The following is a 25,764-nucleotide window of genomic DNA, read 5'->3' as shown; positions in this document are numbered from 1 at the left end:
CCTCGGTCCCCGCCCCGGCTGCGGCCGTCGGCCTCGCCTCTCCCCCCGGACACTTCGGGGTCCGCACCCCGGTGCGCCCCGCGGGGCTGGGCGGCGAAGGGGAGGGTGGACAGGGGCGGGAGGACTTCCCGCCCCGCCCCGCCCTGCAGGTGAGGCCGCGCCGGGGTCACCGGGGCAGCCCGGAGCGGGCGCTCCGCCGGCCATGGCTTACCGGGAGCTGGTGAGGCGCTGGCACCAGGGCGTGCTGGCGGCCGACGGCGGGGACTGGGACACGGCCCTGGACACCTTCGCGGGTATCCCGGGGCCGCCGGCCAGGATCTGCTTCAACATGGGCTGCGTGCACCTGCTGGCGGGGCGGCCCGAGGCGGCGCTGAGGGTGAGCGGCGGGAGCGGGGGTCCGAGCGGCCGGGGTGGGGCGCGGCTGCCGGGGTGCATCGCTGAGGGAATAACGCGGACACACGAGCTAAAACCCGGCGTTTCTCATCGCAGAGGGGTTTAGGTCATCCGGTGCCGACCCCTGCCACGGACAGGGACACCTTCCACTAGAGCAGGTTGCTCCAAGCCCCTGTGTCCAACCTGGCCTTGAACACGGCCAGGGATGGGGCAGCCACAGCTTCTCTGGGCACCCTGTGCCAGCGCCTCAGCACCCTCACAGGGAAGAACTTCTGCCTAAGAGCTCATCTCAATCTCCCCTCTGGCAGGTTAAAACCATTCCCCTTGTCGTGTCCCTACAGGCCCTTGTCCAAAGCCCCTCTCCTGGCTTATTGTAGCCCCTTTAGGCACTGGAGCTGCTCTAAGGTCTCCCCTTCAGGAGCCTTCTCTTCTCCAGGCTGCCCCAGCCCAGCTCTCTCAGCCTGGCTCCAGAGCAGAGCTGCTCCAGCCCTCGCAGCAGCTCCGGGGCCTCTTCTGGACTCGCTGCAGCAGCTCCATGTCCTTCTGATGTTGGTGACCTGCATGTCCAGCTAATAGTGGGAATGTGGGAGGTGATGGACACAGAGCGAGGGCCCTGCAGCCACACGTGTCCCCAGACAGTCCTGCACAAGCAGTCGAGGCTGCCAAAAAGAAACTGCTCTGCTGGAAAAGCACTGCCCTCGTCAAGGGAGAGCAGGAGCCTGCGCTGGGGCAGGCAAGGGCCCTGAGGAAAAGCCTTTTTATTACAGCACCTGCATGCTTGCAGTCTGTCTGTCTGTCAGCTGCCCAGTGAAGAGAGGCACATAAGCCATTTCTTAAAGCATAAATAAGAGCTCAGGCTGTGCTGGAGGGGCTGGGGCAGAGCCGTGGGGCCCAGGCAGGGCACTTGCTGTAAGGGAAAACAGCGAGTGCAGCACAGTGGTGCTCAGAGAGACTCTTTAGCGGTGAACGGGCACTGACTGGGAGGAAGCTCAGCTATACTTCTGTGTAGGACAACGGTTGGTTGTTCTTTTCTCTTATAGCACAGTAAAGCAGACTGTTAAACAAGGTCTTTGAGTTACAGGAGAAGCCAGCACCACCTCACTGAGAGGTGCACTCCCTCCCTGACCTCCTGCAACATATTTTCACCCCTGCAGTGCTATCTCTGTTTAGGCAGTATCAGGAAAGTCTGGAGTTTCAGGCTTGATTCATTTCCTCCATACCATCTCCTTGCAATGGCAAGTGAAGGAGCACACCTCCCAGCTCTCTCACAAAGACATAAAACTGTTTTCCTAGCACAGTGTTACTCTGAACCATCAGCCACAAGCTGCTGCCAACATTGCTGGTACTTGCCTGTACTTAGCTGTGAAACTGGATGAGAAATATAGACTTACAGGTGCATTGTGTGAAGCCCTTCAGCTGTCTCCCTTGCACCCTTTCGCATACTCATCACCATAGCCTGCTTCAAACAGCCTTCCACAGCCTGGCTAGTCCTGCTGCTCCCACTGTCAGGGCAAACTCTGCTCCAGGCAACACAGATTTCCCATTAAAGATGCTGGATGGCAAACACAGCTCATTTAAGTCCAGTCCAGTTTATCGACGAAGGATAAAAACCTGAAGGTCAGCTCATACAGAGCCAAGACCTGAACTTGGAGCTGCCTCCTGCCCAGATCACAGCCCTGAGCTTGTTGGTCCTGAGGAGATGGTCACAAGCATAGGGATGGCTGCTGTACCCAGCACAAGAGCAGCTTGGATGTGGCTGCCTGGATGCACATACCCAGACATCAGCAACAGAGATCCTAACTGATCCTTGGGATCCTCTGGGGCCCCCAACACAAGAAGGACGTGGAGCTGCTGGAGTGAGCCCAGAGGAGGCCATGGAGCTGCTGCGAGGGGTGGAGCAGCTCTGCTCTGGAGCCAGGCTGAGAGAGCTGGGCTGGTTCAGCCTGGAGAAGAGAAGGCTCCTGAAGGGGAGACCTCAGAGCAGCTCCAGTGCCTAAAGGGGCTCCAGGAAACCTGGAGAGGGGCTTTGGACAAGGGCCTGGAGGGACAGGCCAAGGGGAATGGCTTTAACCTGCCAGAGGGGAGATTGAGATGAGCTCTGAGGCAGAAGCTCTTCCCTGTGAGGGTGCTGAGGCGCTGGCACAGGGTGCCCAGAGAAGCTGTGGCTGCCCCATCCCTGGCAGTGTTCAAGGCCAGGTTGGACACAGGGGCTTGGAGCAACCTGCTCTAGTGGAAGGTGTCCCTGCCCGTGGCAGGGGGTTGGAACTGGAGGAGCTTTAAGGTCCCTTCCAACCCAAACCAGTCTGGAGTTCTATGATGTGTCTGTGTTTTTCTCCTTAGGCATTCGATGACACCATTGCCAAGGACAGCTCTCTAGCTGTTGCCTTCTTTCAGAGAGGGTTTGTCCATCTGCAGCTGGGAAGGTGAGACGTGTCTGTTTCAGTCTTCAGTTTTCTTCTTTTAGTCAGGCTTTATTCCTAAACCTAAATGATTCTGTGATTCTAAAACTCACTTCTTCCAGCAATCTTAAACAGTTCTTAAGGTTAAATTTGGCCTTGTAAACCACATCAGAAGTCAGTAAATCTGATCACTGATAAGACTGAGAAGACAGGAGCTGCACAACTCCAGGCCCCAGAGGTGGCTAATACATGACATTACTGTCCCATACAAACAGAGAAAGAAGCTGCTCCTCTATGGGGTGCTGCCAGGAGTCACGTTGCCATTCAGATTTGCTTTGGGAATGAAAAAATGTAATTATGCTGCTTGGTGTACCTTCACATGGGACCCCTGAGTCTGGCCTCCCTACACATGTAGTTGCCCCACAATACCCAACTCCCACTCTCTGCTGACAGTGGATTTGTGGACCTGAGCTCAGGCTCCTTGATTTAATGTTGGGATTGCTCCACTAGTGTCATGGGATTGATTACTCATTGTTTGCACCGTTAAATCACAGTGACATCCTGCTCAGACAGGTGGGTGGAGGATTTTACAGATCCCTCTTACCTTCATGTTCAGTTATTCTCTTTCCCGTTATTTTACCCATATTTTCCAGACCTTAATTTCCACAAAATGACTATCTTTGTTTCTGGGAGGGAGTTGAACCGAGCGATTCTGCACCCACAGCTGCCTGTCAAGCAGCTACAAGCTCTGTGCCTCTGCAGCAGAGCTGCAGTCAGGGGTGGTGGAGCCCCAGCTGGCATGTCCGAGCTGCTCCACTGGGCACCCTGTGCCAGCGCCTCAGCACCCTCACAGGGAAGAACTTCTGCCCAAGAGCTCATCTCAATCTCCCCTCTGGCAGATTGAAGCCATTCCCCTTGTCCTGTCCCTACAGGCCCTTGTCCAAAGCCATTCCACGTCCCTCTTGTGTTGCTGCCCCAGAGCTGGATCGGGACTGCAGGGGGGGTCCCCCCAGAGTGCAGCAGAGGGGCAGAACCCCCTCCCTCAACCTGCTGCTCACGCTCTGGGGGTGCAGCCAGCACACGGAGGGGTTCTGGGCTGAAGCGCACACTGAAGTCAGGTCATGGGGAGCTTCTCCTCATCCAGTACCCCGAAGTCCTTCTCCTCAGGGCTGCTCCATCCAGTCTCCCCCAGCCTGTGTTTGTGCTTGGGATTGCCCCAAGCCAGGGACAGGACCTTGTACTTGGTCTTGTTGAACCTCATGAGGTTTGCACAGGCAAACTTCTTAAAACTGTGTTCAGCTTTTCTAGTCTCATGTTCTTCTCTCATCTCTGCACTGTAGGTATGAAGAAGCTCTCTCTGACTACCATATGGCTTTCAGTCACCTAAGAAAAAATCCCTTCATCGATTACAAGCAGCTGGGGCTGAGGCACATCCTCTATGCATGGGAGGTAAGAGTCAACCTGTGTGAGTAGGCCTTCCCCTCTCTGGGGGGAATAGGCATTAGTAACCCAAGAGTTTTTCACGACAGTGCATTACAACAGTAAAACCAGAACTTAATCATAAAAGTCATAAAACAATCTCATCTCTGAAGGGTTCAGCAAATTGTGCAGTTTGAAAAGTAAAGTTCTTCAGAGCAGATGGACAGGAATTTGTATATTGGGGATTTTTTTTTGGCTTATCTATGTATGAATGCAATATTTAGACATATGCCTGTAAATATATATGTAAGTTTTGTGAACTTCTTAGCTCTAAAAGCTGAAATAGACTGAAGTATAGACAGATGGGAACAGAATTGGTCCATAATGAAGGCTCCAAGAAACTTATGTGCATGAAAGCCTGTTTTCCCAGCTGTAGCAACTGGTCTTCACATTTCCTTTGTGTCTAAACTCACACACTGGGCTGTAACTGGGTTTTGCTTCTGAAACACTTCACTCTGCAGCTCTTATACTGTGACATGGAGTCAATCTGCCTGTTCAGAAATCATCTAAGTCTGAATTGACTGTGAATATTTGTAATATTTGGAGTGTAAAAGACTGCTAGAAACTGTACTCTGAGGGTTCATTTTGTTTTCTCTCCTGAGTCTGCACACAGAGACCGAAAGGCAGATGCAGGAATGAGTATTTAATTCTTTACTTCCCCAGGGTTGAGGAGTTATTGTGTAACTCAAGTCGAGCGTGCCCAGAAACCCCTTCCTTCTCAGTCAACTTTCATGCACCTTACACCTGGCAGGAAGAAGCTATCCTTGGCATCTGTGCTATTACCCAAACCTCACTGGCTTTAACAGTTTCAGTGCCACAGCACTGCCTTCTCTGAGCTCACACACACTTAGAAACAATAGAGTCCCTTTGGAAGGTTCGGGGCTGCAGGAGTGCCCCAGGCCATCCTGAGGAGGTTGGTACCTTTCCTGGTGTGAACACACAGTCCCTCATTCCACATTGCCAGGACATGTGCTCTCACTGGGCTGGCACTCCAGACTTGGGATCTGCATCCTGGATCGACTGAGTCTCACTCTTACATCTACCTGCAGCTTATTTTCCAAAACACAAACAATCCTCCTGCAGAACTGCGCTATCAGTTTTCCCCATGCGTGACCTCTCAGATGCTGCAGCTGATCCTCCTGTGTGGAGGGTGCTGTGTGGTTTGAAAATCCAAAACCATTTGCCTCTTGCAAGGCTGTAGCACTTCTGAGCTGGGTGAGAACTGCTGCCTCGCCTCTCCAAGAGGCAGCATCCCTGCAGTGCCTGTAGATGTTCAGGACTGCCTTTCCCCACCACCCCCAAACTGCCATTTGCTACTGTCGTGATAAAGGAGCAGAGGAAAAGCATTCTATTATTTGCACCTCTGCCCCAAGCACTGCTTGCATCCAGGAACCACAAAGTAATTGGCAGGCTGATAACCCTGTCATGTAACATAGCAAGCTATCTGACAGCAAGTCTGTGAGGCCACACTTCTGCCTTGTGGGCCAGCAGCTTTCCATACACTGACTGTTGGGCAGTGACAAGAAGAGATCTCCCACTCTTAATTAGCATATGGATCAAGGCTTCCCAACACCCAGTCTGTGCTACTCCCACACTTTGCCACTTCACCACCCAACATACTTACATGCTGCTAAAGGGTAACAAGCTACAGCTGACAATCTGCACATTCACAGCCCACCACAATGTGAAATAGTTTCAGTCAAGTTATTTTGCAGTGAAAGGCAGTCAGAATTACTCTGCACAGTAAAATATTACCTAGTTGCATGTAGGTAGAAATGCAAGAAAACCCTTCCTGGCCTTTCAGATGCAGGAAGATTAAAACTTGTGTGGTACCAGAGTCCTCACCTGGTGTTCCCCATGCTTCTCCTTGGCTTGAACAGATCTGGCAGCTCCAGCAGCTAGCCTGGAGGTGCAGAGATACAGCTTTTCTCTCTTTCCACTCTAAATATGAAGGCTTTTTTCAGCTGTGCAACCAGTGGGGAGTAGATGGCTGCTGTGGTTGTACCTGTGGTGTTCCAGTGCCTGGTCCCTGTCGCTTGGCTGAGTTCTGTCAGTCGTGGTGGGTGCCTGCTGGGTCTCAGCCCTCAGTTCTGCTCTCTCCTTGCCCTCTCGAGGTCCTGTACAGCACTGCAGCAGCACAGTGCCAGCTGCAGCAGTGGCAGGAGGCCAGAGTCACCCTGGACAAGGCTGTTGTGTGGAGACCTGAAGGAAGAACAGGAATCTTGGACCTGGCCCTTCAGCAGGTGCAGGTAAGAGCCCCTCTGGGAGCTCCTGGGCATGTGCATTGGGTTGAAGTTAAGAAACAGGAGGTAACAATGTGCTAATTGTTGTATGTTTGGGTTTTCTTCTCTGCTTGGTCACCTGGTAACAGAGTCAAAGCAATTTGCTTGTAATGCTCGACCAAACTAGTGCTTCAGCTAATCAAGTACTCCATCAGCCCCAGGTGCTTCATAGCACAGCAACACCATAGTGAAGAATTATGGGATAGCCTCTCAGGTTGGGGGTTTTACTTTCTAGTCCCTGCTAGTACCTAGACAGCTTTTTTATGACCAGGAACAACTTGCAGGTCTCTGATTTACTCTTCCTGGAGGGTTCATTATTTTGCTTCCTCCATACTTCCTTATCTCATTTGTATCCTTTCTAAGATCTGATCATCTCTTCTAGCATCATGTTTGTGCTTTACGTTAGTGTATCATTTATATTTGCTATTAGCATGCTAGTCAGTGCTTGAACAGGGGAGAAAATAACAACATTTGAAATCAAATATAAAACTTCTTAGATTTGTTTAAGAAACCTCACTCCACTGCCCTCTGTTCTCACCCATCCTGTGCCAACAGTCAGTCTTTGACTCAACGCTGGGTAGTGGCTGCTGAGTTTGCACGTGCTCATTAAACCTGAGTGACCTTTTTCAAGTTCACAGGTGTAATTTTTGCCCCAGTGTCTTCCTGGAACTGATCTGGCCCACAGAAGGAAGCTCTATTTGCTTTTTACTGCTGTTACGTTTCATTTAACATTCACTTGTGGCTTTTCCCTTCTCTGCTTTCCCTACCCTAGAACCGTCTATTTTTAGAGCCCATGCAGGTTCCTCTGGGGGAATTTTTCAGACCACGAAAGAAGGAAGTTGAACAGCTGGATTCAAAAGACTTCCTGGGTAAACCCAAGGTAACAGGCTTGTAATCACTATGATTAACAACAAGCAGCTTAAAATCTCACCTTCTGACCTCTCCAGAGAGCATTAATGTTGGCTGCTCCACTGCTCACTGTGCTGGTGGAGACCCCAGAGCAGGACTGTCGGGGCTTGCAGCCAGTCAAGGCACCTGGCACATAGAGGCTGAAAGTTGTTAAATTGCCACCTCTTCTGTCAAAACTTCCCTTTGTGCTAAAATCCCTTCCCAGTCTTGGTCACCTGAAACTCTGAAAAAGCTGAGCAGGTACTTGGGGAATCCTGTGACTGTCCTTGTGCTGACAAGGAGATTTTCAAGAGGAGCATGTTCTTCCAGCATGCTCCTACGCGCTACTGCATCCCCAGTGGGACAGGCAGGCACTTGGGAGACAAATGCTTTGTCACATCCCTTAATGCAAGTCAGCAAAGAATTTCTCTCATCCCTTCTGGGACCAGTGCAGGCAGCAGAAGTGCCACAGGCCAGAGAGCTCCAATGGGAATAAAGGAAAGGGAAGGGAAAGTAATTCACTCACATACTTTTAAAGAAACCTTGGAAAGACTAAAAACCAGGAACAAGAACGGTTGAAGCTGTTCTGGGAATCCAGCTCTGCTTTTTCCGCTATGTGCATGGCTCTACTTTGTGCCTGACCACAGGATGTCAGAAGGAAATGAATCTGAGTAGATAACCTGGTACGAAGTTTGAGAGTCTCCTCATCCAGCCTGGATTCAGTCATTGCTTTGTCCTCCAACAGGTGATCTCATCCATCATTCCCAATGATGAGTACATTGGCTTCGAGCCTCTCAGGCCTCAGGTGAGCAGGACAAAGCTGTGAAAGGAGGAATGGAGCTCCAGGTAGGGCCTCAGATCCTAACACCGTCAGGGTAAGAGCACACTGGTGAAGGAAACAGTGCAGTATCAGACTGGATCCATGGGGCCACTCAAAGCCAGGTGGGCTTCAGCATTGGCTGGAAGGGACTCAGTGATGTGAGTCTCCAACCCTTTGAAGATGTATTTTTGTCTCTTTGCCATGTCAAAAGAGCAGTGGAGACTTTGCTGTGCTCAACACATGCTTACCCAGCACATCACTGAATTTGTCAGCATAAGCATGGCTGCCTTGCAGTGTAATTTGAGTTTCTTAGAACCAAGGGAAGGGGAAGATATTTTGTTATTTATCTCCTTATGGGATAAAGAGGGAGGGGGAGAAATAAAAGGTACATCTTGATAAGGTGTAGAGCAGCAGACTTCTGTCTGAGTGCTGTGGTGTGACAAATGTGGTCAAAAGCAAAGACAAAACACAGTTTGGTATTCAGAGGGACAGTAAAGAAGGTAGTATTGTTGCTGTGTAAGGTACTGTTATAAGCAGATGCTGTTGTTCCTCCCACAGAAACAGGGCTTTTATGAACCCAGTGCTGATGCTCTGCTGTAAGTGTTCAGTTCCACTTTGGTCTAACTCTTCTCTCACTATTTCTGTTCAGAAGGTCACATTTTGTTCTCTGATGTCTTTCTTTGAAGAGTCTGTGGGATCTACACCCACTTCTCGCCAAGGGTGGAGGGAATGACAAACATGCAAAGGCTTGTGTGGCTGCCAAAGACACTGCAGTGCAGGTGGCATCTCTCATGCAAGAATCTCAGGGTAGTTTGCAGGAGTTGATCCAATAGTCTTGTGAGACAGGCCTGGATCATGCCATGGCTGGGGAACGGAAGCAGAGAGAGGTTGTGGGACCTGCCCAGGTCTGTGGCAGAGGATGCTCAGCTGCCCCATCCTAGTGCCCAGGACAAGGCTTCCAGATATCCCCTCCCAGCCCTGCTGAGCCCACATCAGCCTTGGTTCAAAGAGCATGAAAGCCATTTGTCCTGGTGTGTTGCACCAGCAGCACTTCAGGCTGTTTAATAATTACTTGGATCTGGAGAATGTTTATCAGTACAATGAAAATGGAGCAGCTGCATTTGGGAAATCAATGTTTTCCAGGCTGCTTTTGTTCCCAGTTGGACCAAAGAGTAGCAATGGAAATCATCATTTCCCAACCCCTCAAACTTTTGGCACAGGACAATTTGGATCAGTGCAGTGTTCTGGAACAAAGCGTCCAGCACCAGACCTCCAGGCTTAGTAAAGGTGCTCTCATTCTCTGTTTCCAGGGACAGTGAGTCAGGCTACTACCGGGTGTTGTCCCATTACTACCCCGAGGACTCAGAGAAGCTGGCAGTGGGAGCCAGCAGCTTGGTCTTTGTGCTGGCAAGAGGAGGGGATGGCTGGGCTACAGCCATACATGATGGACAGGTAAGGACAAGGGTTGGGCTCTCCAGCATATCCCCACCAGCAGAGACCACAGCCCTGCCTGTGGACAGGAGCTTGCTGCAACCCTCTGAGCACATTCCCTGGGGACCCTGTAGCTCTGCAGAGGATGAGTTCAGGAGCTCATTTCCACAGACCGGTTGCTAACTGTAGATTTCTCTGTCCCTTGGCTCCCACCAGCTGCTGCCATTCACCTCTTTAGCTCCACATGGGCATTTTTGGGAGCAGTTGTGCTTCCCACTATACAAGATCCTATTGTGGGATCCTGTAGGATAACAGACCTCACCAAGGACCACCATTTAGAGCAGTATTTGTCACCTGAGAGCTCTACCAGAGCTGAGGAGGCAGGCTGGTCCTTACCCGGTGTGTAGTGCCTCTGTTACATTAATGTGGGAAGGTTTTGGGAGGGTTTCAGCTGTGCAGACAGGTTTTATAAAGGGCTCTGGAGAAGACCTAAGGCATTAAAGCTGGCAGTCAAACGATTGGCATAACCTAAAGCAGCTGGAGCTGACAGTGAGCAGTTATGGAACTGTTTGAATGTGCTGGTTGAAGCTCAGTGAAGTGTCAGATGAAACTCAAAGTCAAAAAAAAGGTAAAATAATAGACACTGGGGAAACAAAAAGCATAACTACAATGATCAGTTGAAATTGGGAGCTTTATAGGAGTGATTGTCAGAAGACACAGAGATTCTGCTGCACTGATATCCCTCAATATCCTGGCTGTTCTCTGCCCAAGCATCCGGTTCAGGAGCAGGGTGTTTGGTCTGTTACATCCCAGCCACTCCAGCAGCAGCACTGCTTTCAGCAGAAAAACATGCAAAAGAACCATGGGATTTTGTCAGCAATTTCTGAACACGAGCCCCATGGACTACTGTATGAGACCCTGGGCCCCCATGGGCACACCCGTGTTGCTGCAGGCAGGGGTGGTTTGCAAGGGCAGAAGCAGTGCAGAGCGGGGCTAACAAAAGGTTGAGGCTGGGGGGGCTGGAGCTGAGTCTGCCGGAGCAGCAGCTCCTGTGTCACCCTGCTCTGCTTTGTGTCCTGCAGAAGCTGCGCATTCCCAGCTCTCTCCTGGAGCCTGCCTCAAAGATGGATAAAGGGGTGAGCTGACAGCCTTGCAAGCAGGGGTGAGGGAGGGACCAAGAAGTACATCTGGGACACTTATGTGTAAGATTATCACAAGATAGGACAACTGTGTAAGAGACACATGGAGTGTGAAGTACTGAGACACCTAGACTGAAGATCAAGCGCTCTTGAACAGGAACAACAGGAGAGTTAGGAGCCGCAGTGGTTTGTACCACCAGCTGATCTAGGTGGTGTTATCTCTTATCCACCATGGGCTGATGGGGCACACAAAGATGAGCAGCTGCCACAGCTCTCCTGACCATTGTAACTTCTCGAGCCACTGGAACACAATGATGAGTTTGAGGGCTTAAGGCTTCTGGTTATCCAGCCTGTTCCTGTGGTGTGTGCAGCCACTCGATGTAGCACAGAAGCAGGTGAGGAGTGCTGGTTCACCAGCAGAGAGCAGGTTAATCTCCTTCAGTGGGACAGTATATCTTAGAGGCACTGCTTTTTGCCTTGAGGCCATGCACTAAGCCTTAAACTTCAACTTTGACATATGAAAACTTCATCTCCCATCTCCACCACAGGCATATCCACACAATCCAAATAATTTTCTGTCCAAAACCAGTGCAGAAAGGTGCAACTCAGACCCCTATTTCCTGTGAGGGATTTTTGGAAGCTCATGATTGTTGTAATGTTGCTGTGATTCCCAGTTTTCCACTCCCAAATGAATCTCTGGCATAGCCCACACTTGGGCATTTGCTCCATGGCTGTCTCACTGTGAACCACCCCAAGTTCCCAGGTGAGGTGGCAGATGGCGGGGAGAGCCCTCAGCACAGTGTGAGCAGCCTCCCTCTGCTCCAGCGCCAACCCAGCAAGGGGCAGGAGGCCAAGGAGAGGTGTCCCACCAAACCTCTCATCACCCCAGCTACACACAAGAGCTGCAGACACCATCCCGAGTGCTCCACCTCATCCAGCCAGTTAATGAACTGTTCTCTCTGGGGCTTTCTCTGGGATTGCACCCATACATTTATAACTGGCTGCAGCACCAGCCTTGTCCAGTCTCCAGAGTCTTCTGCTCACTCCTTTCTGATGTTGTTCTGTTGCAGAAGATCAGCGATGGGATTCCTCTCCCTCCTGCCCAGGTGCCTCCCAGCCGACTCCACGTGAAGCAGAAGCCAGGTAGTCCCTGGGCCAGGGACCTCAGTGGGTGTTACATGGAGCTGTGCCCACCCCTGCCTTGGGGGTGCGTGGGGAGGCTGGTTGCCCACTGCAGCCCTGGCTGCCTGTGTGCGAGGGGGTTGCAGAAGAGCTGAGGAGCTTCTGCTGACTGCACGTGCTGCTCCTCTGCTCTTGTTTTGTTCTGCAGAATCTTCTGGGGGAGAAAATGCCCCTGAAAATGGTGCTGGTGCTCAAGTGGACTCCAAGGTAAGGTGTTCCACAAGCTGGCACAGCCTCAGGTGTTCAAGGCTGTGAAAAGTGCCAGATTCCTGGCCAAATCCTCCAAAATTCCTGAGCTGCCCCAAAATCACTGGAAAAAAACCCTCTTCCTCTGCCCTTTTTCCCATTCCAAAGAGAGGCTCCCATGAGGTCATTCCTCCACCACTTCCAAGTTTGTGACCATGCAACTTTGTGAGGCAGCCAAAGGTTGAGGCTTAGCAGGGCAGTGCCCTTGTGCCAGCCCTCAAGGAGCCAAGAGCCCCAGGCACAGCAACATCCTCAGGCACACACTTCACAGCCCATTTTGCAAGAGAGCTGTCTTTGAACTACGTGCTGTCCCTCCTGTGTGGTGGTTTCTGTTCCTGTCAGTCTGGGTACCACAATTCATTCATATCTGTGTTCTGGGATGCTTTTCTCTGATGCACCTCCATGTCATTACCAACCACTGTGTATGATAGTGCTGGAATTGCTCCTGTGTCCACCTGGGGTCAGCACCTCTCTGGCAGTACCAGCTGCAGATGAGCTCTGCTCACTTTGTCTTTGCCACCCTCTTAGCAGGGCTTTTGGAGCAGTTTTTGTTCAGGGGTACTTCAGACAGGAGGCAGCACAAGATGGGAACTCGGCTGCACCTCTCCAGCTGCTTGGAGGAATTGGGGCTGTGCTCAGTTGGGCTTGAGGTTGGGAGGTACCTGTGTGATCAGACCCAGAAACAGGCTTCCTGGGTCATGGGAGGAACAGCTAATCCCAAGCTTTGAACCCATAGTTCTCCCTCTGATGCTGCACCACCATTACATGGTAGCACTGAGATGAGGGGTTGTGTCTATGTCTCTCTGTGGATGGAGAGGTGATGTAGTCTGAATAACCCACCTGTGCACGGTGCCACCTCTCTCAGCAGATCCCAGCGACCTGCAGGGACGCTTCCCCCAGCACAGACAGGCCCGTGGTGCTGCGGGTGTGCTGCGAGTGCACGGTGGTGCTGAGGGCCGGTGCGGTGCCGGCGCTGCAGGACCTGCGGGCACTGCTGCAGGAGCGCCTGGGGCAGCAGGTGCAGCGAGGGAGGCTCAGGTGGGTGCCAGGGTGCAGCAGCCGTCCCCCTGTGGGTATAAGGGTCAGGAGGATGATCAGGGCCTGGAGCACCTCCCATATGAAGACAGGCTGAGAACATTGGGGCTGTTCAGCCTGGAGAGGAGCAGCTGCATGGAGACCTCAGAGCAGCTTCCAGCGTCTGAAGGGGGCTACAAGGATGCTGGAGAGGGACCTTCATCAGGGGCTGTAGTGACAGGACAAGGGGTGATGGGTTCAAACTGAAACAGGGGAGGTTTAGGTTGGATATAAGGAAGAAGTTCTTCCCTGTGAGGGTGCTGAGGCGCTAGCACAGGGTGCCCAGAGAAGCTGTGGCTGCCCCATCCCTGGCAGTGTTCAAGGCCAGGTTGGACACAGGGGCTTGGAGCAACCTGCTCTAGTGGAAGGTGTCCCTGCCCATGGCAGGGGGTTGGAACGAGATGATCTTAAGGTCCTTTCCAACACAAACCATTCTATAACTCTAAGATACAGGCATCCAACTCTGCCTAGTCTCCTAGGACCATTTAATTGGGGTCAAAACACTTCAGCTGAGATTCAGCAAAGGTTGAGCACACAGCCTTCCTTGCAGGGGGCTAACCTTACCATGGCTTGTGGTTAGGAGAATAACATGGGCTCATGGGCTTTGGAAGCCTGAAGGATCTTTCCCAGGGAACTCTGCCATGGTCAGGAAACGGGGGAACAGGAACTCTGTGCAGAGGCAGTTGCTGTACATTGGATTTTCTCCTGCTCAGCTCAGCCTTTGAGATACACTAGGATCAAGGCAGAGCAATTTGGGAGCCAGGTATAAGTGTGCGTTGGCCCTGATGTGACACCCCTGGAGACACAGTGTAGTCAGGAGAGTTTAGGATCTTCCCCTCAAGTACGTGTGTGAGGAGCTGAGGGTGTCCCCCTTTCTGCATACTGAACATGTAGGATGGCCCCACATCCATGTGCAAAGCTTAGAGCTGGCTTACAAGGGGGACTTAGAAGACTGAAGATGGTAGAGGGCTAGGCTGGCCTCAGAGTTGGGCTTTAAGTGAGGTGGTTTGAGCCATGTTAATGACCTCTTGCAGCTACAGGAATTCAGATGGCAAAGAGCTGGGAGCAGTTTCGGGAGAGGAGGATCTTGAGAGGATGTGGCAGCAGCTGACGGATGGCAGGCTGGTGCTGTGCTGCCAGGTACGTGGGCTGTGACCAGCCTCTCTGCTCTGCTGGGCTCTCATCTCTGCTTTGCCTTGCAACCTCCACGCTGACTCTGCTGTAGGACTCGGAGTCGCACTTGGGCAGACCCGTTCTCTACCGGATGCTGGCTCAGCACTCCTACCCTGCGCAGGGACCAGGGGACCTGGACTTCAGCAAGGGAGATGTGCTGGATGTTCTCTCTGAAGGTAGCTCCCCAGACCCGTCTGCAGGCTTCTGCTGGGGCAGGCTTTGAGTCTGCTGCAGGGGGGGCTCTGCAGTGCTGCCTCAGGGCTCATCCTGCTCCTTTATGTTTTCCCAGTGAATGAGGACTGGCTGGAAGGACACTGCAATGGCAAGACTGGCATCTTCCCCAAATGCTTTGCAACCCAGACCAGTTGTGGTGCTGCCTTCCTATAGCAAAGAGGAGCCTTCTCCTGCCCGACTGCACTGTCTCCCGGGGATGGGAGGCATCAGTCCCAGCTTATTCAGACCACAGCCAGCACAGCCAGGAGCTCTGCTGAACCTGGACTCACAGATCCCATGGGGTCAGCTCCAGCAGTCCAACAGCATCTTTTACAGCCTATTTCCAAACCCGGCATTTTTACCTCTGTGCTTACACTGCCAAAGATGTGCCTGTGCAGGGCAGAGAGAAAGGAGAGGGATCTGGTGTTTGGCTATGGGAAATGCCCGAGTGCCAGCTCAGACCTTCTGGGTGGGACGGGGTTCCTATGGATGGAGGTCTTCACCCCCTCTCCCTGTCGCTCAAGTTCAGGCTGGAGGGCTGAGCCTCACTCTAATGAAGCCAAAGACTGTGAGCAGGAGGCAGAGCCCTGGATCCCAGGCCCTTGGCTCACATGTCGTTACCTCCACCACAAGGTACCTCCACCACACAGAGGTGCTGCTCTTTCAAATGGCTTTTCTAAGCAGTTTGCAGTGGGGTGAATGGGATAACACCTTGGGTTAGGACCACCAGGTATCATCTTCCACAGCAAATACCCTACAGATCTGCCAAAGCCAAAGGGCTCTGACCATTCCTCAGCCCAAATGCTTTTGATTCTTTTCTCAAGCCCTTAAGACCTGCCTGGATATTACTTCATGCTGCATGGGCAGGAGGGGCCTTGCAGTGTGGAGGAGAGGTAGTTGTGGGAACACCCCTGCTCAGAGCAACCCTTTGGAGGGGCTGGGCAGGGGGCTGCTAGGCTGGAGCTGGGGGGAATGAGGTGACCATCTGGTTCCTGCCCCTGGGCTGTGCTGGGCTCTGCTGAGCTAGATAAACCTCTCAAGTGTCTGGAGCTGGAACCCGTTACGGATTTGGTGTCTGACAGAGCTGAGCTGTGTAACTGGAATATCAAATAAACCCTGAGCCACAGTTGGCAGCTCTTCAGTCAACCTCCACTTGCATCTTTCTGCTGAGACATGGTAGTAAAGAGTTGAAAGACATCTGAAAGTGCCTTTGGGAAAATACTGTCACATAGTACAACAGCCTTGCCCAGGGCAAGATACAGGTAAGGTCACCTCTCTCCTTAGAGCTTAGGTGGCCACCACTGCTCTCCACCACCAGTTGCCTCCCACGGCTGTTGGAGAGCAGCCCAGCAGGAAACCCTGCGAGGCTGGTCGGGGACTTTCCTATTTGAAAAACAAAATGGATTTTATTTCTAGTTTGGATTGATCTGGCTTCATCCAGCCACCAAGTCTCTGTCAGCTTTTATCAGCCAGATTGAAGGAGTCCTTTCCTCTTGGAGGTACTCGGAGAGCTCAAGACAGCATTGTCATCTTCAACATCTTCATAGAGATGACTCAGTTAGACCTCCTGAACAATGGAGATGGGTCTAATGCCCTCTTTCTTCTCCCCCTTCCACCTTTTGCAGCACGTCCCTGCCTGCTTTAGTGGGCAGGATGCCTCTAGTCAGCAGGCTGGGAGCTACTTGGTTTTGCAGAAACACTGGAGGAACCCGGCCACCAGGCCTGCCACGATGGCCAGCACAATGCAGGAGACAGCACCTGCCCACAGACTGGGCTGGTGCCCTTTGACGTGACCCAGAGCCTCCGTGGGGATCATGTTGGTGAGGTTCAGCATGAAGCCCAGCGTCCATCCGATGTCTGTGTTTGCTGCCTGAGGTGAGGGAGCAGAGATCATCCAAAAGTGCCTCTCCCAGCCACTGGTGGCTTTAGTTCAAGGGACTCTCCCATGAGCTGCCCCAGCTGTGATTTCACACATGGACGTGGCTGTGGTGAACCTGACCTTACCAGCCCCAGATACACAAGAGCTTTCCTGTCCCCCCTTCCCAAGGGCTGAAGGGCAGCTGAATGCGGATGAACAAGGCCAGGTTGGACGGGGCTTGGAGCAACCTGCTTTAGTGGAAGGTGTCCCTGCCTGTGGCAGGGGTTTGAAACTGGAAGAGCTTTAAGGTCCCTTCCAACCAAAACCAGGCTCTGATTCTATGATAATGACTGCTCTGGTCCAGATTTGCCTCTGTGACCATGACTTTGGGTCTGAGCTTTCCTCCTCCCCCATGATCCTTCAGATTTGGTCCTGTTCTGGTTCAAATGCGTCCTGAGGCCACCATCAGCTCTGATGCTCAAGTCAATTCTGCTCTATATCAGACACCAAAGTGGCCAAATCCTCCTGTGCACTTCTCCAACCCCCTTAAAATAAGCTTATGTTCACACCAGAGTGAGTGAGAACAAGCTGGTGTCAGACGTTTAGGGCAGGGAAGGAAGAGTGAAGCTGGGCTGGGGTCACTGGGCTGGGGTCACTGGGCAGCAGCCCTGCGATGAGGACACATTTCTGGTGCAGGGGACTCCGGGGATGCTGCTCCTGCACGTGTGTTGGAGGCAGGGCCCGCGGGGTCCTTACCTGCTGCCTGAAGTGGATGCTGCTCCACGTGTGCTCACTGAACTTGTAGCCGTCGAGCAGCAGTGTCAAGATGTAAATGGCCGTGGAGCAGTAGTTGTGTAGATATTCCTTGTCCTGTGGGAAGGTCTCCACCAGCTGTGGGGCCATCAGGGGACACAGTGCAACAGGGAGAGAAGCAGATGCTCAGGAACCCTCCCTACCCCAGGGGACAGCAGGACATTGCCTTCCTGGGCAGAGGTTTGGGACAGGACAAGCACAGGACTCCTTGCTGCCCCACACAGGACTCTCACCTCTGCCCAGTCCTTCTTGCAGAAGGCCTGGACCGTGGAGTTGACGTCCTTTAGAGACTGCTGGCTGGTCAGGTTCAGGAAGTGGAAGGTGTAGTAGAACCCAGCAAAGGCCTGGGGGATACAGGGAGATGGTAAGAACTATACCTCCTTCCCCACTCCAAAAAAAGACCCAGGGCCCCCTCTTGCTTGGGGACAGATTCCCATGTAATTCCCAGGATTCTGCATCCAGCACCCACTTGATGGTCTACCAGAAACCTTGGAGCTGGTTGACAAGCCCTGGGGCTGCTGCTCGCACTCGGAGCCAGCTCAGGCTTGCTCCCTGGGATTGGATCTTCCCTTGGGGAGGGCTGGGACACCACACGAGGCAGAAGCCACCTCCCAGCATAGAAGAGGTTGCAGATGGGACCAGCTCTGGGGTTGCCTCTCTCCCCACCCCTTCCCACAACCAGCGGCAATGGAGAATCCCACCCTCCCCTATTCCCTCCCACCACAGCTGCGGGGACGGAGGCTCCTTACAAAGAACTGTCCCCGCACGGGCGGCTGATAGACCCCGTTGAACCCGCACGTGCTGTTGGCCCCACAGCTGAGGTTGAAGAGCTCCTGGACGGCGGCGCTGCACGCTGCTGGCTCCCCTGTCCCCGTCACCCTGAGGAGCTGGGCAGCACTGGGGGTGCTCGGGGCACGCACACAGGGGCTGTCGTAGAGCTCTGCTGTGGTGATGTTCTCCTCGTATCCCCTGGGGTAGCAGGGGTGTGAGATCTGCGCGGTGGACGGGCTGGCCTGCAGAGAGTGCAAGCCGTTAGTGGGGCTTGGTGTGGGGTGCCAGTGAGATCCGACCCACAGAACATCCTGTGTTTAGGCAGGGACTGGATCTTGCTTTTTGGGAGCAGGATCTAGACTCTAGGAGGATTTGAGGAGAAGCAGGAGCCATCCTTTGCATGACTTTGGCTGCCCCACTGAGCTGTGCTGGGTGGTGATGCCCTGCCAGGCTGTGCGTCCCATGGGATTGGCAGCATGCTCCCTGCCTGCATGGAGAGCTGGTTGCTCTGGCATTCACTCTGTCCCCGTGCTGGTCCTAGCACAGAAAGGACCAAAGGTGCATCCCGGGTGTGTGCTCCCTGAGCATCTCTGCCTCCCGCTGCACTGGGCCATGTGCTCTGTCTGAGGTAAGGCAGGAGGACATTGCTCAGTCGTGGAGCCATGTATGTTGGGAATCCTCTCTGGGGGCAGAAACTGAGGAAGGGCGAGTGAGTAGGGATGGAACAGCCTGAGGATACAGCTGGGCTTGCAAAATGATGGAAGATGTTAATACATGTCAACATATGGGGAGAAGGAACCTGGCAGGGAACCACCACCACTTCCCAACCAAATGAGAGAGTATTTTGGTTCAGCAGATAAAATCTAAGCTTCTCCCAGGTTTTTGAATTCCCAATTCCTTAACACTTTTTCCACAGGAATGCCCAAAATTTCTGGAAGACGTTGTTGATGGCAATGGGAAATGGTTGAGCAGGTCCTGGCGACCAGTGGCTGCGGTACCTGGTGGAGAGCTGCCAGCAGCCTCTTCAAGGCCTGTGTCTGCCCATAGCAGAGGTAGCTGTGGGTGTAGAGCGAGTAGTTGGTGCCGTACAGCCTGAAGAAGACAGAGGTGTTCTCGTCCTCAATGGCGACTCCAGGCTGGAAGGTTATTTGTGTTGAGGCACCTCCAAGGTCCAGAGCGCCAAGAACCTCCGCGTCCTGCGGATGTTCCCATTTCTCTGCAAAGGAATACTGGCCCGATAAGACAGCAAGTGTTAGTCTGAACTGGAAATAGTCACAGTCTCTGTCCCTTCCCTCAAGGCTTTGTGCGCTCAGAAGTCCCTGAGGGACCTTCCATGTCCTGTCTCTCTGTTTAACCCCTTCCTGCCTACACCCTCGTCAACCCACACAGACCTCTGTGCAGCACTGAGGTCTGGCCCCTTGGTTGCTGGACATCAGCTGGGATCCAGAGACTTTGAGGAGGGAAAGAGAAACACTTTCATCTGGGGTCTGGAATTGCTGCATTCCTGTGATACCAAACCTGATGCATGTGTAAGTGGAGAGCACAGGGCCAGGCAAAAGGACACGGAGACCCTTGATTCTGTTAATCACACGCGGTTCACGACCACGGGCTACATTGACCTGTGTGATGAACACCCTGAACCTCGTGTCTGGGAATAAAGGAACCTGGCTGAGGCTCACATGGGGATGTTACTGCTCACCCCCTGTGCCCGCTGCCCAAGCCCACACCTTGACGAGCGTCTCCAGCAGGTAGTTGACGCTGATCCAGCTGAAGGAGCCCTCCTCATTCCCCGTCAGGACCTGAGCTCCGCGGAACTCCACCGGGTACTCGCCAATGGCCTTGGCCACCTCGGCAAAGACCTGCTGGGCCTTGGTGCTGTTCTGCTCCCTGCCCGGGGAAGGAGATGGACACTGCGAGTGGAGCAGGCAATGGCCGGGCAGCTCCAGCGCAGGGCTGACAGCGAGAGGCTGCGGCTGCTGCCAAGGAACAGAGACAGGGCAAAGCCACCAGATCCCTCCTCTGCTGTGCTGGGAGTCTCCCTAAAAATGCTGCCTGTGGGCTCGGCCTGAACACAGGAAGGTTCATGCAAAGGAGGTTCTGGCAAAGCGGGGCCACGGAGCTGCTGCGAGGGCTGGAGCAGCTCTGCTCTGGAGCCAGGCGGAGAGAGCTGGGCTGGGTCAGCCTGGAGAAGAGAAGGCTCCTGAAGGAGAGACCTTAGAGCAGCTCCAGTGCCTAAAGGGGCTACAGGAAACCTGGAGAGGAGCTTTGGACAAGGGCCTGTAGGGACAGGACAAGGGGAATGGCTTTAATCTGCCAGAGGGGAGATTGAGATGAGCTCTTAGGCAGAAGCTCTTCCCTGTGAGGGTGCTGAGGCACTGGCACAGGGTGCCCAGAGAAGCCGTGGCTGCCCCATCCCTGGCAGTGTTCAAGGCCAGGTTGAACACAGGGGCTTGGAGCAACCTGCTCTAGTGGAAGGTGTCCCTGCCTGTGGCAGGGCGTTGGAACTGGAGGAGCTTTGAGGTCCGTTCAACCCAAACCAGTCTGGGATTCTGTGATCCACTCCAGGAGCTGCTGGTGGTGGTGTGGGCTGTGGGGTTTCCCCATGGGCACAGCGAGCATCTCTCTTGGACACCCCGTAGGCTGCAGATGTGGATTCTCTGCCCACCCCCGTGGCCTCTGGGGCAGCCCCCCCATGCCCTTAGCCCCTTGTGCCCCAGCCCCATCCCAGCCCCTGCCCAGGCTCCAGTGCAGAAGCACATGGTGGGGAGGGTGGAGGTGTCGGCTCCGCGCTGCGCTGTACCTCAGCAGCCGCATGCCCGCTGTGGCCCCCAGGTAGGTGGGGGTCTCCCGCTGCTGCTCTGCCGGGATGATCTCCATGGCCTTGTCCAGGCAGGGCTTCAGGCTGGCTCCAGCCCCGGCGGGGTCGTCAGCATAGCTGGAGATGCCGGGTCCTGCAGGAGAACACCATGTCATGGAGCCAGATCAGTGACACCCAGGAGGGACAGGACAGTGCGGGACTGCCAATGCATGAAGCCTCCAAGGGTTTGTCCCTGCATTCCCAGTCTCTTCGTGCCCTTGCCATGGGTCTCCCAGCCGGGCAGTGCTCGGAGCTGACCTTCTTCCTGGAGGCAGCACGTGTGCCACAGCCACAGGCAACTCCTGCTCCGCACACAGCAGAAGGGCCGCACTGCACCTTGTGATGCTGAGCCCTTGTTTAATGCAGGGAGGTCGAACTGCCTGACACAGCCCAGCATTCCTGCAGGACTCGTTCAGCAAACAGAGCAGTTCCTTATTCCCCTGGGGAAGGGGCAGGCTCTCCTTTGTCCTGCAGGGAGGTGTGTGGAGCATATACACATGCAGAGGTGCCCTCTCCACAGCTTGTTTGAGTTCCTATTTTTGGAAGCTGGCAGCAGATCTGAGGACCCAGTGTGGTCCTGCAGCGCCCAGGGACAGGCTCTGAGGTGGAAATACCACTATTTACCTTCCCCCAGCTCTGCACACCATTAGTGCCATCAGCCCTCTGCCATCAGCCCTCTGCCATCATCTCTGTTACACTTTGCCCTCTGCCAGACCCCTGCAGTTAACCAGTAACTGACCTGCCTGGATGTGAGGTCAAGGTGAGCTTGGAGCCCTCCCGGCCCCTGCCCAGGCACCTCTGCCCCGGCCTGGTGGCCTTTGCCAGTCCCAGCACAGCTCCATGCACCATTTAGCTGACCCTACCTTCCTCGCTAGCCTTGTTCTTCCCTCCTGAGAGACCAGCCTGAGAGCACCTTTGCAATAGGAATAGACGTCCTTTGGGTATTTATAAATACCCAATAAATAAATAAATAAGTGCCCTTTGGGGTATTCACCATTCACCTCACCCGGCATGAACCAGCCAACCCCACTTGGTGCTGCGGGACAAGTGCCCCAGTGAAGGGTCCCTGCGCAGAGCAGGGACAGGGAGAGGGACGGCACGTCCCGGCACTCACCGGCCACGGTGCAGGCCTCCACCTGGGACACGATGCCGGTGCCATTCTCCTTGTCCGCAGGCCACTGGTAGATGTAGAGAGTCGTGTGCGTGGAGCCAGCGTCAAACACCATCCCATACTGGGGGCAGAGGGGACACGGGCTGTCAGGTGGTGCCACCAACAGAGCCAGCAGAGCTCCTGGCACAGAGGAACCTCAGATGGCCAAAAGAGTATCGCCTGAGCAGGGAGAGCCCTGAGGCATTGCAGTCACTGCTGTGTCGGGTACAAGGATCCACCACAAGCCCTTTGAGCTCCAGTGAGAAGGTTGTATGTGCTGTAGAGTCAGGCACAGTGACCCAACTCTGCCAGACCGAGGCCAGCCTGTGTGTGGGCTTGTCCCCATAGAATCCCAGAGCGGTTTGTGTTGGAAGGGACCTTAAAGCTCCTTCAGTTCCAACCCCCTGCCACGGCCAGGGACACCTTCCACTAGAGCAGGTTGCTCCAAGCCCCTGTGTCCAACCTGGCCTTGAACACTGCCAGGGATGGGGCAGCCACAGCTTCTCTGGCCACCCTGTGCCAGTGCCTCAGCACCCTCACAGGGAAGAGCTTCTGCCTAAGAGCTCATCTCAATCTCCCCTCTGGCAGGTTAAAGCCATTCCCCCTGTCCTGTCCCTCCAGGCCCTTGTCCAAAGCCCCTCTCCAGGTTTCCTGGAGCCCCTTTAGGCACTGGAGCTGCTCTAAGGTCTCCCCTTAAGGAGCCTTCTCTTTTCCAGGCTGAACCAGCCCAGCTCTCTCCGCCTGGCTCCAGAGCAGAGCTGCTACAGCCCTCGGAGCTTTCTGGGCTCAAGCCTGCCTGAAACCCAGGGAAAATCCTCTACCAAGGGGCAGCCAGCACCCACGTGAGAGCAGGCAGCTCCTCCCAAGGACCCTACCTTGGTGCTGGGAGGCAGAATCACGTCCTTCACGTTCACGATGCTCAGAATGAGGGCAATGAAGCTGAAGACACAAGTGGCTGCCAGCAGACCTGCAAGGACCTTGGCTTTGTAGTCCATTCCTCCTCCAACCTGCAAGAACAGCCCCAACAACATGCTCCCACCTCTGCATTTGCAAGGGCAGTTTTGAAATACAAGTCTCATATAAGGATATGGGAAATGCAAATCCCACATATGGATATGGGACTTTCCCCTTCCCTAGCAAGGCCTGAAGCCATTCTCTGGGGCATGGCTGCTCTTATGGGACGCTTTCAGCAGTCTCGGGCTGGGACACCCTGTTCTGCTGAGCGCTCCCTCTCCGGGGGATTTGCAGCCTGGCTTTTCAGGCCTGCCTCAGCTGCAGCCCTTTGGGCCTCCCTCTGCACATAGACCCCATCCCTCTGCCCTGCTCCAACTGCACTGCTGGGGGAAGCAGTGGGAGCAGGACCCTGCCCTAGCAGGTTCCCAGTGTGGCCATCCCTTCCGGGATGGAGAGGCACATCCCTCCAGCACCCACATGCTGCCATCATCCCCTGCAAGCTCACACAACCCGTCCCACAAGATTTGGTTCCATCAGGCAACATCTGCTGCACAACAGGCCCAGACTGTCCCTGCTCCAGGTCCTCTCTGCTCCAGGCAGGGGAACAGCATCTCCAGCCACGTGTCCACCTTGCCACGGCTCCAGGTTTGCTTACCACAGCAGGTAAGCAGACATGCAGGGACAGTGTCCTTGCCTGCAGGTGATCCCCAAGCCTCTCCTGCAGCCGCAAGGGCAGGCAGAAGGGCAGAGGCAGCAGGCTTCTGTGGACCTGGGCACAGAGCCCCTCAGCCAAGCTGCCAACAGTGACAGCATCACACGGGCAGCCTGGCCAGTGGGTGCAGAGGAGTCCTTGGGGATAGGAGCAGGTCCTGCACGTCCCACTTGTCCAGCTGGAGCTCAGCTCCCAGCAGGATCAGCCTGAGGCATTGGGAAGAAATTGCAGCAGAGAAGCAAAGCCAAAGGGTCTGCAATGGCCTCAGCACACAGCAGCACCCCAGCTGGTCCAGATGTGCTTTCCTAAGCACCCTGACCCATGCCACCATGGGCTGGCTCCCTCCACGGCCTCAGGCTGAGCAGTGGATGTCCTGAGAGGCCTGGACACAGTCTAGAGAAGTGGTTGAATCCACCTGGAGCTCTGGCGTGGCACCTGGGGGCTGTCACTTGGCTGCACAATTCTCCTGCGAGTGCATAGAACCACAGAGGAATTCCCTTGTCCTTTTGCCAGGTCAGTGGCTGGAGCCGGAGATGAAGGACCTTTGGCAAAGTCAGAGGAGATGCTGATTCCTGGTTCGGTGTCAGCATCTCCAGTGACGAACAAGGGTGACCAATACCCTCTGTGACATGAGATGTGTAATGATGGATAGCAGCTGTTCTTCTGGCCCACGTCATGGGACACAGGACGACAGGAAACCCTTATCAGGGAGCCCTGCCCTGTGCGGTGGCTACGGCCAGAAGAGAACATATGGAAGCAGCTGATGAATTCCTATATTGTCGTGTCTCCAGTCCTATCAGCCTGGAGTTTGCCTAGATGCAGCTGTGCAATGGGGATGGGATTGCCCTGCTCTGGGTAACACAATAAAGCCCAGCCCAGCCCACATCCTGGAAAACCCTGCCCCAGGCACTGTGCAATGGAATGATGTGAAATGGAAATAAATTGCACATCCTGCGTGTGGGAGTTAGTGGGAAATGGGCTCCACCTGCTCTGGTAGGGACTAATCTCCAACTGGGACTGGGCAGGAGGCAGCATTCAAAGGCAGCACAGAGCCAGGGAGGGCAGCAGGGCATGGGGAGAGAGCCCATGGGGTGGAAAACAAGGCAAAAGGCATGTGAGAAACTGATCCATTTGCCCAGGCTTTCCATGGCACCTTGGGGCTGGCCAGCGCTGAACCCATGTGCAGCAGGGCCGGGAGGTGGTGGTGATGGCTCCAGAGTTGCAGAAGGGGCACGTTGCTGCACAGCCCACAGGGAGCAGTGCCTGTGTGGGAAGTTCCCAGCTGTGCCCAGCCTGGGCCACGTCTGCCCTTGCCTGTGTGTGACCCGGCACCACGAGCGCTCCGCAAACACCACGGGACGTCCCTCACCTGCAGCGCCCCTGGCGCAGGAGAGGGGGCTCGGAGGCGCTGCTGGTGCTTGGGAGAACGGGGCTGAGTTCCCGCCCTGGGCATGTGGGATGTGTAAGCCAAACAGGCTCTTTAGGGTGTAAGAACAACAGCGAAGGTGAGTGTCATGAGCATCCATGCCAGGCAGAGCGGTCCCTGGCTCCCATCTCTCCCACCAGCGCTGGGGCCCAGCAGTGTCCTCCATGCCCCGTCCATGCGGGCCCCGTGCCCCTCTGTCCCCCAGCCCTCTCTTCCTGCCCCTCCAGCCCACTGAACATGTTTGTCCCCACCACTGGCTCCAGTGCTGACCCACCACCACCCTCTGAGCCAAGGTCCAACGAGGGCCCCCCCAAGCCCCTTCCCTGCGCAGGCTTACCCCGGCTGCTCCCGGCTCCGACGCTTGCCCGTGTCACTGTGTACTTGGAGTGCGGAGCCCGCTCCTGGGACAAAGGCTGCCCCGGTCCCTGCTACGGCCCTCCCCTTGGCCTCGGACCAGCAACCTGCCCAGGAGAGCCTTGTCCAGGAGGCAGCGGGGCTGGAGAG

General features: G+C 54.5%; 2 protein-coding genes across 5 annotated transcripts; one reads left to right on the top strand and one right to left on the bottom strand.

The window, feature by feature from the left end:
- The first annotated feature begins 49 nt into the window (after nt 1–49).
- On the top strand, nt 50–15,865 carry NOXA1 (NADPH oxidase activator 1). 2 transcript variants are annotated; one of them, XM_030506662.1, is made up of 15 exons: nt 50–376; nt 2,734–2,816; nt 4,133–4,241; nt 6,386–6,520; nt 7,326–7,433; nt 8,187–8,246; nt 8,820–8,857; nt 9,572–9,713; nt 10,775–10,828; nt 11,902–11,974; nt 12,162–12,220; nt 13,128–13,297; nt 14,368–14,473; nt 14,559–14,682; nt 14,796–15,865. In XM_030506662.1, the coding sequence occupies exons 1-15, from the start codon at nt 203–205 to the stop codon at nt 14,891–14,893; spliced, it is 1,533 nt and encodes a 510-aa protein (XP_030362522.1). In that variant the 5' UTR covers nt 50–202; the 3' UTR covers nt 14,894–15,865. The 2 variants fall into 2 exon arrangements, with proteins under 2 accessions (XP_030362522.1, XP_030362521.1); XM_030506661.1 differs by having other exon boundaries at nt 13,125–13,297.
- Nucleotides 15,866–16,103: 238 nt separating this feature from the next.
- On the bottom strand, nt 16,104–25,764 carry ENTPD8 (ectonucleoside triphosphate diphosphohydrolase 8). Of its 3 annotated transcripts, none has more exons than XM_030506663.1 (10): nt 25,598–25,749; nt 23,044–23,175; nt 22,133–22,250; nt 20,962–21,112; nt 19,889–20,048; nt 19,160–19,390; nt 18,140–18,403; nt 17,624–17,734; nt 17,334–17,468; nt 16,104–16,589 (listed from the first exon to the last, which is right to left on the bottom strand). In XM_030506663.1, the coding sequence occupies exons 2-10, from the start codon at nt 23,161–23,163 to the stop codon at nt 16,398–16,400; spliced, it is 1,482 nt and encodes a 493-aa protein (XP_030362523.1). In that variant the 5' UTR covers nt 23,164–23,175; nt 25,598–25,749; the 3' UTR covers nt 16,104–16,397. The 3 variants fall into 3 exon arrangements, with proteins under 3 accessions (XP_030362523.1, XP_030362525.1, XP_030362524.1); XM_030506664.1 differs by lacking the exon at nt 16,104–16,589 and adding an exon at nt 16,597–16,678 and having other exon boundaries at nt 25,598–25,764; XM_030506665.1 differs by lacking the exon at nt 18,140–18,403 and having other exon boundaries at nt 25,598–25,757.

Source organism: Strigops habroptila, chromosome 15, assembly GCF_004027225.2.
Source record: "Strigops habroptila isolate Jane chromosome 15, bStrHab1.2.pri, whole genome shotgun sequence".
Classification (NCBI taxonomy): Eukaryota; Metazoa; Chordata; class Aves; order Psittaciformes; family Psittacidae; genus Strigops; species Strigops habroptila.
This window is presented reverse-complemented; position numbering and strand designations above follow the sequence as displayed.

What these genes read in the sequence shown, in the direction of transcription:
- NOXA1 (XM_030506661.1), top strand. Translation starts at nt 203, where the DNA reads ATGGCTTACCGGGAGCTGGTGAGGCGCTGGCACCAGGGCGTGCTGGCG. An exon ending in TCGAGCCTCTCAGGCCTCAG is followed by an intron (nt 8,247 to 8,819) that starts GTGAGCAGGACA and finishes TTCCTCCCACAG; the next exon opens with AAACAGGGCTTTTATGAACC. An exon ending in CCCAGTGCTGATGCTCTGCT is followed by an intron (nt 8,858 to 9,571) that starts GTAAGTGTTCAG and finishes CTCTGTTTCCAG; the next exon opens with GGACAGTGAGTCAGGCTACT.
- ENTPD8 (XM_030506663.1), bottom strand. Translation starts at nt 23,163, where the DNA reads ATGGACTACAAAGCCAAGGTCCTTGCAGGTCTGCTGGCAGCCACTTGT. An exon ending in TGCTGGAGACGCTCGTCAAG is followed by an intron (nt 19,391 to 19,888) that starts GTGTGGGCTTGG and finishes TTATCGGGCCAG; the next exon opens with TATTCCTTTGCAGAGAAATG. An exon ending in CCGTGCGGGGACAGTTCTTT is followed by an intron (nt 17,735 to 18,139) that starts GTAAGGAGCCTC and finishes TGTATCCCCCAG; the next exon opens with GCCTTTGCTGGGTTCTACTA.